The 12,051-nt window shown below is 39.5% G+C and overlaps 1 protein-coding gene across 1 annotated transcript in view; it reads left to right on the top strand.

Annotated features, from left to right (window-relative positions):
- Cbr-tag-168 overlaps window positions 1-9,631 on the top strand; it is a gene marked incomplete at both ends in the record, with an annotated part of 23,559 nt that extends 13,928 nt beyond the window's left edge. The window contains 9 exons of the mRNA XM_045243299.1: window positions 1,075-1,251; window positions 2,030-2,293; window positions 2,705-2,957; window positions 3,931-4,015; window positions 4,926-5,062; window positions 6,157-6,740; window positions 6,796-7,676; window positions 8,158-8,550; window positions 9,545-9,631. Coding sequence (XP_045095645.1) covers window positions 1,075-1,251; window positions 2,030-2,293; window positions 2,705-2,957; window positions 3,931-4,015; window positions 4,926-5,062; window positions 6,157-6,740; window positions 6,796-7,676; window positions 8,158-8,550; window positions 9,545-9,631 — 2,861 coding nt within the window. The remainder of the gene's footprint in view (window positions 1-1,074; window positions 1,252-2,029; window positions 2,294-2,704; window positions 2,958-3,930; window positions 4,016-4,925; window positions 5,063-6,156; window positions 6,741-6,795; window positions 7,677-8,157; window positions 8,551-9,544) is intronic.
- Between the last annotated feature and the right edge of the window lie 2,420 nt (window positions 9,632-12,051).

Genomic DNA, 12,051 nt, shown 5'->3' with positions numbered 1-12,051 from the left:
ACTTCAGAAGTTCCAAGAAATTCGGAATTTCCAAAACCCCAGAATGTTCTAGAATGTTCTTTTTACAGAAATCTCGAAATACGTTTTTTTTCTCAAGAATTTCACACCTGTTTAGAAAAATTCCTTCGAATTCAAGAAAATGAAAAAAAAAGTCTTAATCTGCGATTTTTCTCGGGTTTCTGAAATATGGATTCCTCCTTTATTTTGAATTTTTGTATTTCTGAAATATNGAATTTCCTGAAGCGTGTCGTTCTATTAGAGGTTTTACGGTAAATTGTTTTTGAAGTTATACTTAACATTTTATCAGTTGACAGCTTTTTAATATCACGTGCAAAACTCGAGATGATAAGGCTCAACGTTAAGAAGTGGCAGGCGACCGCGTATCTCAGAATATGATAAATAGTTTTTTAGTTGACAACTTTCTGATATCTCTTTAGAGAACTGAGTTAAATTGGCTCGAAGTTGAGAGGTTGGCAGGCGGAGGCGTAGCTCAGCTGGCAATCTGCGACTTTTTATTTTTGAGTCATTTAATATCGGCTCATATGAAAGCTATTCAAAATATGTTAACTGATAAAATGTTTATCTAAAAATCACCAACATTTTATAGTTTGCGAACTTTTGATAACTCTCACAGAAGTTGAGATAATTAAGCTTGAAGAAGCAAGTATAGAATTATCATATTTTCTCTAATTGAAGACCATACTGACAGTGCAGTTTGCATTCTAGGTCTTTTTTTCTGAAATTTCTTGTGTTTTTTGTTGATTCGTGTCGTTTTTTAAATATTCCTGATAAGGCAAAATCTAAAAACCATCTAATTGAAGCCCTTTCCCTAATTGAGGTCCACCCTGATGTTCTTCCTGTGAAAGATATCAACCACTTTTTACATGATAAAATGTTTTTGATATTATGTATTATGATAAACATTTTGTCAGTTGACCACTTTTTGAAACCTTTCACAGAAATTGGAATAATTGGGCTTTATTAGTTTTGGCCTTCCGATCCTAAAATATATATTGCAATTTGTTCATGCTCCAAACTACACACACTCCTCCTATAAAAATGTTTTCTTTTCAGTCGGTTTACCTGACCCACCTACACACGTTCAAGTGGAAATCGGACCCCAACCGGGTACACTTCTAGTCTCGTGGCAACCCGTCTCCAATCAACCGAAACCTCCATCCCGCGCTGCCGTACACTCCTACTTGATCTACGCCGACGGAAAGAATATTGCTCAGGTGCCACAGGCTACAGGTACGGTAGTTTTGATTTGAAGAAGTTGATCATGGGCTACAAATTGATATAACATTTGAATAGTTTTGAGTTTGAGGTTTCCCAATTTTTTTGAATTTTTGACTGGAATTTTTTGCAGATGTTTTTTTTGTTTAAAATTGAAAACTTTGGCTAAAAGACATTGTTTTCCTTCCGCTGAGACATCCGGAAAATTGCGCCAAATTTGAAAAATGTGCCCCCCCCCCCTACCTTAGCGCTAAAGCACCCTACCTAACTTTAAGCCAATTTATCTCGGCGTCTGTCGAAGATATGAAAAAGTTGTCAACTGATAAACCATTTATCGTATTATCAGCAATATTTTATCAGTTGAAAAATTTTTGATATCTTTCACAGGAGTCGAGATAATTGAGTTCAAAGTTGAAAAGTCAGCGCTTGCCGGCTGTACTACGCGGTCGCCTACCGACTTTTTAACTTTGAGCTTATATTTCTCATCTTCTGTAAAATATATCGAAAAATGGTCAACTGACAAACTGTTTATCACATTATCAAAAAAATGTTGTTATTTGAGAACTTTTTGACATCTCTTACAGGAACACATTTACATTGGCTCAAAGTTAGGGGCCCTTTTGAATTCAGAAGCTCGGGAAGAGAACAGGGTATTTTTGCCATTTTATGAAATAAATTTTTTTTGCATTTTCAAAGCATATCACTACTTCAGATTTTGCAAAAAAAAACTAAAGTTCCCACGACGAGTTCATTGAAACAAAACACACATTTTTCAACAACTACACCTTTCCAGCCGACCACGTTGTCCTCCGCCTGTCCGATCTCTCCGACGACCCGCCGATCTTCATCACAGTTCGAACGAAGACAAAAGAAGGCGCTGTGTCATCAGACTCTAACGTGGCACGAGTGCCACGTACACAAGGAGTAGTGGTACCGAGTACAACCCAACAGCAACAGCTGATAGGAACCGTTGATCCTACAAGTGGACTACCATTGGTGGACATGACCTCATCGTATCCTTCATATCATCAACAGCAACAACAGAGTGTCGCTAATTGTGAGTTTTTTTTTTAAATTTTTGAGTTTAGTGTTTAAAGGCGCATAGTTCTCATGTTTATCATGAAAGAAGGTCCTATATCCAACAGAAGCTCAAGGCGCAGAGCCCGATCTTATTTAAGCCTTAAAAAGCTTCGCTTTTTCTAATTAGTAATTCTTTCTCCGATTTCTTAAAATATGAGCCACGATATATTGTGCGAAAATTTGAGATAGATATGAATAACAGGCTCGTTAGCTTTTCCCACGCACCGCCCTCTCCTCTTCTCAGCTTCCCATAAGCCCACAATTTTTCATTCGCGGTTTTTCACGTCTTCTAGATCCCAGAGCTCTGAAAAAATGCTATACTATTCAAACTTTCGCGGGAGAAGTAGGTCAAATTTAACTGACAAAAAAACACACTCTACAATTCCAGCCATCTACATGCCAATTGGCTCAACGGGCACCCTGACCAATGCACATCCACCTTTGGCAAACGGACATGTCACTCATCAAGCCGCCACTGGTCCGTACTCTGCTCCATCAACGGCTCCGGCGCGGATGGTTGGTGCGACGGGATTGATGAGCTACCAACAGACATCGTATCCAAATGTGCAAGCATCCATGCAACAGTCGGCTCCTGCAAGTGCTCCCAATGTGCAGAGTGGAGGATATGCCACTTTTGATAGGTGAGCGTTTATTCCAAAGAATCAGAGGTTAGGTGGTTTAAAGCTATTGTGCCTATATGGTATATGGGTTCAATTGAAACACATTTTGAAGGTTCTATTGAAAATAAAACTTAGAACTTCCGGACCGGTCAGCTGAGAGCCTGATATTGCATGTTTCAAATAACGTAGAGTGTCAAATAGAGTGCCACCCAACCTGTCAATTTGAGCTCTTATATCTCGGTTCCTGTAAAAGACATTGAAAATTGGTCAACTGACAAACTATTTTTGAAATTATGGTGAATGTTTTATCCGTTGATTGCTTCTTGATATATTCAACAGGAAATGAGATATATGAGCTCAAAGTTAACGCTCCGGGTGGTATTCCATTAGAGTGGTTACGGTAGGATGTATGGTGAGCCTTGTAGCATGTAGGCTATGCCACCAGCCTGATATTGCCCAGCCTGTTCCAAAAAACCATCATAACGTTTCGCTTGAGCCATTAGCTAGCTGCCTAAGTCGAGATGACCCAATCCATACGTTCCCCTTTTATAGGCAAGGTGCCCAAGCTCTTGTCCAATCTTGCTCTTGGTTCTCTGAACCTTTCCTATCCATGGATGACTATGAAGGCTTCATCTAGACTTCTTATCTAGGTTCAACCTAAAAAAAGGGCACACAATTGTCTCATTTTTTTTCTCCATTTCCTCATAAATAAAAGATGTTCGCGCGCGCGCGAGCTCTACAGCGTCCAGGGGCGAATGTCCGGCGCCGGAAAAAGAAGATAAATGCCTTACGGAGCGTCAGCAGCGAATCTGATATGTCTGTGCTTCTTCGTTGCAAGTCTCTCAATATTCGGTTAACCCTTCCTTTCCTTTCCTTTTTTCTCGCTTCCCCAAAAACGGGGGAGGGAGCTAGCAAGAAAAGGGAGTAGGAGCAATCTGCCCTCCGCAATCTCTTCTTCGTTTCCTTTCTTTTTTCAAATGTATATATGTTGCAGGTCGGCATCCCTCGGCGCACAACCATCATCGATTCTTCTCGCTGGAGGTAGCGCACCGAGACCATCATCGGTTGGACAAACTGTGGTAAGATCATGAGTTGGACAAATTGGGCTTTGTGTGTTAGGGGCGATTCCTTGGTTTTTTTGATGTGGGAGCTTTGTGCCTTTGGGACAAGGGGGTACAAAGTGATTCGGGGGGTACCAAGTTCGATTTTTCAGGTGTTTTGAACTTCCGAATCGTGGTGTACCCTTGAATCGTTTTGTACCCCAATGACCCCAAAATTTTGTACCCTCCAAAGCCATTTTCGGTATTTCAATCAAATACTGAATTTTATCGGACTTCCTGAATATGAATCTAAACTTTGTTAATCTTTCATTGCTCCCAATTTGGGTTACGGCTAAGAATTTTGGACTATATTTCCATTTTACCATACTAAACTGCCCCGCCAATTCCGAGGAAATTCTGAAAAAGTGGGCGGAGTCAGGAGTGCAATTTCGGCTCCGCCCTTTTTTCCCATGAAACTTTTTTCCCGGAAATGTTTTCGTCGGAATTTGCAGGGCCTCAACTTTGAAACAGAAGTTCTCAATGTTTTTTTTTTTATTTCCTCTGAAATCAGTAAAATACTGTAAAACCTGTCCCTTTATATTTTGACCAAATTTATCTCGGTTCCTGATAGTGAGAGAGATATCAAAAATGTGTGAACAAATGAAATTTGTTTGATATTATGTTGAACATTTTGTTAGTTGGTCACTTTTTTTGTATTTTTGAAAAGAACCGAGATAAATTGGCTCAAAGATAAGAAATCTCTTCTACCGGTTTACGGTACCGTAACGCACCGGTTAAATCTTTGTTCAGGAAGTCTAAACATAGCACCCTAGCCGCTTTCCATGTCACAACAGCATTTTCAAACGTCCACGTTCCTCCTAACCCAGTCCCCAACCACAAAACCCTGATTTCCGTCCATTGTCTGTCCCATTCTCATCCGCCATTCCAGCAATCCACGTGGCAGCAGCCAACAAAACCGGCAACCAATCAAATGTCGCAGTACTACACGTTCCATCCGAACTTTCTGCACACCGAACCATCCGGTGCAGACGAACCACGGCCGTCGGTGTTGGAGATGGAGAACAGGTTGGGTTTTTTTCCCTATTGGCCCCCTAACTTTCAATTTTGAGCTCAATGATCTCGATTCTTGTCAAAGATATGATAAAGTTGTCAACTGATAAATTTTTAATCATAATATCGCAACCATTTTATCAGTTGACACATTTTTGATATCTCTTACAGGAGCCGAGATAATTGAGCTCAAACTTGATAGTGTGGGGATTCTTCTTCTTACAGGTTTTACAGTAGAATCAGCTGTAAAACTATGATGTTTAAGATTCAGAGGATCCCTAGCTTTTACTTCTTTCTCTGAATCAAAATAACAAAAATTAGAATTCTAGAAATTCCTTCTAGAAGAAGGAATTGTTGATGCAATGGATAGGCACTTAAAGAAAACGAGTAATTATTGTGCTGCTGCTACCCCACGATTTGGCTAATTGTCCCGTTTTTCGCATTCTATCGTCATTTGGGGGAAAAAGCAAATGCCAATAGAATGTGTTATTTTAGTCAGCTAGGAATTTTTCTTGCTTTTTCGTTCTTTAAAAAATATACATGAGTTTTTGGCTTTGAAATCCGGTACTTACATTAAAATACCGTATTTTTCAGAGTCCATCCAAACCACTAAATTTCAGCTAATATATCTCATTTCCTATAAGAGATATCAAAAAGTTGTTAACTAATAAAACGTTTATCATGATCTGAATAATACTTTATCAGTTGACAGCTTTGATACCTCTCACAAAAACCGAGATAATTGAATTCAAAGTTAATCAGTCGGCGCTTGCAGTCTGAGCTACGCGGTCGCCTGCCGACCCCGTAACTTTGAGTCCGCATATCTCAGCTCTTGTGAAAGATATCAAAAAGTTGTCAACTAATTGAACTATTATCATAATGTGAAAAATGTTTGATCAGTTGACTATTTTTTGATATTTGTTACAGGAACTGAGATGTATGGGCTCAATGTTGGCGGTCTGGACAGCCTTCTATTAGAGCATATACGGTAACTCGACACTTTTAAGGCTCTGAAAGCTGTTAGAATCCCCATTTTTATTGAATTTAGCATTAAAATCAAAAACAACCCCGAGTCTATAGCACTATCCTAATGCTTCTTTAACTTTCAGCTATCTCATGCGCCATCGTCAAGCCGCCGACTGGGCCAACGCTCCCGAGTCTCGAGACGCGCGGGCTCGCATCGAAGCGTACTCTCGAGGCTTGAATCGTGCTGGCTCAGCCGACGAGCGAATGCACTATGGTGGTTCGGTGGTGGTGGGCGGTCCACTGGGGACGCGTCACCCAATGTCGCAGACACTTCAACAACGTCTCATGCAACCGCGTCTGCAGCGGGTAAAATCTGAAAGTGGGTTTGGAACTCGAAGTGAACCCGATCTCCGTCCTCCTACTTTGGATTCCGACGAGTGCAGATGGTTTGTTGCTCTTTTCGACTACACGGCGGCCATGTCGCCGAATCCGAATGCCGAGTTCGAGGAGCTGCAATTCAGGAAGCATCAGCTGATCAAAGTCTACGGGCCGCAGGATGTGGATGGCTTCTATCATGGACAAATTGGCAATCGTATTGGATTGGTGCCGTCGAATATGGTTATTGAGATTGCTTCTGATGATATTGGGAAACGACGGACGACCGGAGCACCGGCGCCACCACCACCAACACAACCGGAACCTGCATTGAGACGACAGCGATGGGGAAGTCTCAAATCAAGAAGTTATGACTATGCAGGAGAGAATCGTGGACCACAACACAGGTAAAATTTTAGATTTAGGCTCGAAAACTAATCAAAAGCAGCATTTCAGACCCCACCACCCCAACTACATCTCTCTGGACCGTCGCGATGATCGAGACCGAGATAGGGATGGTGGAAGGTATCGAAGACAAGGGGCCATCAGTTCCTATGAGTACAGAAGGCTGCCAGAACGAGAAGATGCTCCATACAGAAGGCGTCAACCAGTCATAGATGCAAGAGATGATGTGTATGATGATGAGGGGTATAGGGACAGGGACAGAGATAGGAGGATGGATCGGGAAGGTCGACTAGGCGATCGGATAGATCGAGATCGTCTAGACCGTGATAGAATAGACCGTGACAGGCTGGACCGTGACCGATTGGACCGAGATAGGGTGGATCGTGGAGACCGTGGATATGATAGAATGGACAGATCGCTAGACGCCAGAAGACATCCAATGGATCGACGACAAACCGACGATAGGTATCCACCGTACGACCCATACGCCAGAGGCGACAAGTACAGAGAACGGCCTAGGATGGATGAGCAACAACAATCTCAAGCTCCGCCTCCGCAAAACAACTATGACTATCCACCATCGAGGTACGATCAACAACCTGGGCCATCGAATCAACAACAGCAGCAACAACAACAGCAAATGTCCCAAATGACACATCAAATGGGACAACTGCATATGAATCAGGCGGGACAACAAGTCCCAATTGGAATTCCAAGCTCAAGTGGAATCGGAGGAATGGGTGGAGCTGGAATTCAGATGGGCGGTGCTATTGGGGAATATCAGAATGGAGGAATGACAGCTGGTGGGCAGAAGATGGCAAGGATGATAGCCAAGTTTGACTACGATTCGAGGCAGTTGAGTCCGAATGTGGATGCGGAGCAGGTAGGATCTATTTTGAAATATACCGTAAAACCTGGAATAGAAAGGACCCGAAACTGTCAAGTTTGAGCTCAATTTCTCGATTATTATGCAAGATATCAAAAGAAGTGACAATTGATAAAATATTTATCATAATATCAATAATATTTTACTAGTTGACTGTTTTTTGATATCTTTCACAGAAACCGAGATAAGTTAGCTCAAAGTTGGTCAGTCGGCGCTTGCTGCCTAAGCTACGCGGTCGTCTGCCGATCTCTTAACTTTGAGCCCGCATATCTCAGCTCCTGTGAAAGATATCAAAAATCTGTCAACTGATAAAATGTTTATTATGATATATTTTTTAGTTGACACATTTTTGATATCTCTCACAGGAACTGAGATAATTGAGCTCAAAGTTAACGGTTTAGGTGTTTTTCTGTTAAAGTGTTCACGGTATATTATTGATCAGTACTGTAGATCGAAAAACCCTTTGTCACTATTCCAGGTGGAGCTCTCATTCCGACAAGGTGACGTCATCACTGTGTACGGTGACATGGATGAGGACGGCTTCTACATGGGCGAACTAAACGGTCTACGTGGTTTGGTCCCATCGAATTTCCTACAACCAACACCTCTCAACAACCTCCTCCCATCACAACCAACAGAGCCAATGCGAAAAGGTGTCGCATTTTCGGACACTCAACAAATGATTCGAAAATCTGCACCAATTCGACAATCATCTCAAACTGGGTCAACTGCTGGTCAACCTGCCACATCGCTAGCGTCGGCAGTGGCGTCGGCGGCGGCGGTTAGTAAGCCGGTGGCGAAGAAAAGTACCGCTGGAACAGGTGGAGCTGCTGGTAAACCGCTTGCCAAGAAGACCAGTGATGTTGGAAAGGTTGGTTTATCGTTTCTAGTTTGTATTGGCTTGGTAAAACGGCTCATTCCTATACTTTCAAAGAAAGTACTGTCAAGTTTGAGCTTAATTATCTCATTTCCTGTAGAAGATATAAAAAAATTGTTAACAAATAAAATATTTATCATGATATCACAAACATTTTATCAGGTGACATGTTTTTGATGCCTTTCATAGAAGCCGAGATAATTGAGCTCAAAATTGACAGTGTGGATGCTCTTCTATTATTACGGTATCTCAATTTTTGTGAGAGATACCAAAAAGTGGTTAACTGATAAAATGCTTATAATAATATCACCAAAATGTTATTAGTTGGCATATTAATGTTATCTCTTATAGAAATTAAGATAATTAAGCTCAAAGTGCAAGTTTAGAGATGGTTTCAAGTAGCCACTCTTTTTGGATCGTATCTTTTCTCAAAACTAAAATTTTTGAGCCGAAGTATGAGATGTAGATCAAATAATTTTATACAAAATAATATAAGATTTTAAAAATTTAGATGATTCCGGAGTCATTAGACGAGTAGGCAGGTTCACCTCGCAGTTTGAATCCCTCTAACTTTCACCTTCAAGCCTATTTATCTCGGTTCCTGTACGAGATATCAAAAAATGGTCAACTAACAAAATATTTATGATATTATAATAAACATTTTGTTAATTGACTACGTTTTGATATCTTCGACAGAAATCGAGATACGTGAGCTCAAATTTGGAAAGTCGGCGCTAGCCGGAGCAAAGCGGTCGTCTGCCCCTCTCTTAAGTTTGAGCCTTTATATCCCAGTTTCTGTAAAAGATATCAAAAATGTGACAACTAATAAAATATTGGTAATATTATGGTGAACATTTTATTAGTTGACAAAATATTAACATCTTTAACAGAAATTGAGATACATGAGCTCAAAGTTGACGGTTGGGTGGGCTTCTATTAGAGGGAATACGGTAATTTTCAAAATCAAATTAAATTATTATTTTTCCAGTCTGCCGCTCCAAACGCCCGTAAAACAAGCACAGCTGTCAAGAAAGCCGATACCGGTGCAAAGGTAATTGACCAATTAGCAGCCTAATTAGAAAAACGACATTTTCAGAAAAAAGGATAATCCAATGGTTCTCTCCTCTCTTCACTTCAATTCACTTCATTTCCCTGTTGAAAAAAAAACCATTACAATTTCACTTAATTTCCTATAAAAAACAATTAGCGGCTTATTAATTTATTGTTTCCAAATGCTATAGGATTTTTCTAAAAAGCAAAAAATCAAAAAACTCTTTCTCTCTCTGACAAAAAGCTCACTACAATTTTGTGCATTTTTCCAAAAAATCTTTCATCTCCTAATTTATTTTCTTCATTTTTCAAATTTCTATTTTTTCCAATTTTTCTTTGCCCATTCTTCTTTTTTTTCTCTCATTTTCTCCTACCACTTCTTCTAACTTTTGTGATATTATGCCGTTAATTTATGCAACTTTTTTTCTTCCAATGATGCACTAATTTATAAAGATGGAATTTCATTTTTTTATCTGCAAAAACTGAGAATAAATGGGACAGAAAATATCAAAATTAAATATTTTATGCCAAATTTATGCCTATTTTTGTAATTTCCATTACAAATTACCACTCGGCTCTCTTTCAACAGTTTTTGACGATTTTTTGCTAAAAATTTCTGAAATTTCAAAACAAATTAAAAATTAAAAAATCGATATACGGTAGTTGAAGATAAACAAATTTTTGACACGTTTCACACATATGTTTGAGGGGATTGAGAAGTACTCCTGGATTCTAACTTTAAGACTATTTATCTCGATTCATTTGAAAGATATCGAAAATCTGTCAACTGATGAATTGTTTTTCATAAAATCTTCAATATTTTATCAGTTCTATCGTCGCACCACTGTTTATGGGTTCTGGAGTTATCATCCTTATCTTTAGCATTTTCTTCTTCTTCTAGAATCTACAGTAATCCTCCTCTAGCATATGAAACTACCCCGCTGAGCGCCGGACAAAACATTTTTCCCACGGACAACGGACAAAAAACTTTTCGGCGGACAATGGACAGCCAAAAATTTCCGGACAACGGGCTACGGACACTGGACACCAGAAAAATCTTTCCAAAATGGATGAGATTTTGCTGAAAAAAAAATTTAACGATAGAAAAGAACATTTCTTCCACGGACAGCGGACACGGACAGCCAAAAACGGTCGGACAGCGGACAACGGACTGTCCGTGCAACTCTGGTTCATAGTCCTCTGTCCAATAACAAATTTTTGCTCGAAGCCCCATTTGGAACAATTCAAAGATGTCGTTCCATGGAAGTCACGCTCTCCTCTTCAATCATGCACATTTCACAGATTGCTGTTATCATTTATATTTTAATCGTAATAAACATTTCGATCTTGTTAGGTCTCGAACCCCTGTAGATGGGGGTTTGGCCTGAAATGCGTTGTTTATTTTATAGAACGCTACCAAAACCATCAAATCTCCTGTGTGTGCAAAGTTATGACCTAAATAAGAGATGTTATAAAATCCAAAATTCGGTTTCAGGCTTTTGTCCATAATTTGTGACAGAGTGGAGATCTCGGTCTGAAATTTAGACATATAAGAAGTAGCGATTTTCAAAATTTTTAATTCTCGAAGGAATAAACAAAAATGGTCCAAATTCTGTAATTCGTCACAGAAAATACTAAACTACTGATAAATGTCATAATCGATGTGTTTTTGTCCAGAAATACTTTATTTCAACGCAATCATGAAAAATATGGTTTTAATTACATTATTTCTGTTGATTTTCAATTTTGCGAAAAGTTACGTGTTGCACAGAAATTGAAGGCTTCGAATCCTGGGCATTTGGAAATTTTACGTGATTCACAGAAATTGAACGTTGCAATTTCTGGGATTTTTCACAGAACTCGAACGGTTCGAGTTCTGGGATTTTGGAAATTCACGTGATTCACAGAACTCGAAGCTTTCAATTTCTGGGATTCTGGAAAAGCATGGGGGGGGGGGTAGGGATTCAAGAAGGGTCGTGATAAAGCAAAATGAATATTAGGAAACTATCGTTGGACTTGTTGTTTTCCATAAAACGGATCCTTCGAGCTTAAAGATAATTGTTTTCCATGGGAGCTCTATGTTGGCTGAAAAACTAGTTGAAAATTCTGAATCGTATTGGAAGGGTTGAAGTAAAAGAACATTTTTATTCGAAACTTACTATTGTCACATACAGTACTTTAGGATGAAATTGGTTGAGATGGTGGAAAAATGTTGTTCAAAAGCTATAAAAGATTCCACTTGGTGTTTTGAAAAACTGGCAACACTGATTTTTAATGATTTACCGTCGAAGAAAACTGAAAAACTGAACGTCGAAGAAAACTCAGTTTTCTTCGACGGAAAATCAATAAAAATCCGTGTTGCCAATTTTCAAAACTTTTTCAAATTTTCAAAACATGACGTGGAATCTTTTATAGCTTATGAACAAAAATTTTCCACTATGTGAC

The sequence above is a fragment of the Caenorhabditis briggsae genome, assembly GCF_000004555.2.
Source record: "Caenorhabditis briggsae complete genome, chrIII, whole genome shotgun sequence".
Lineage (NCBI taxonomy): Eukaryota > Metazoa > Nematoda > Chromadorea > Rhabditida > Rhabditidae > Caenorhabditis > Caenorhabditis briggsae.
This window is presented reverse-complemented; position numbering and strand designations above follow the sequence as displayed.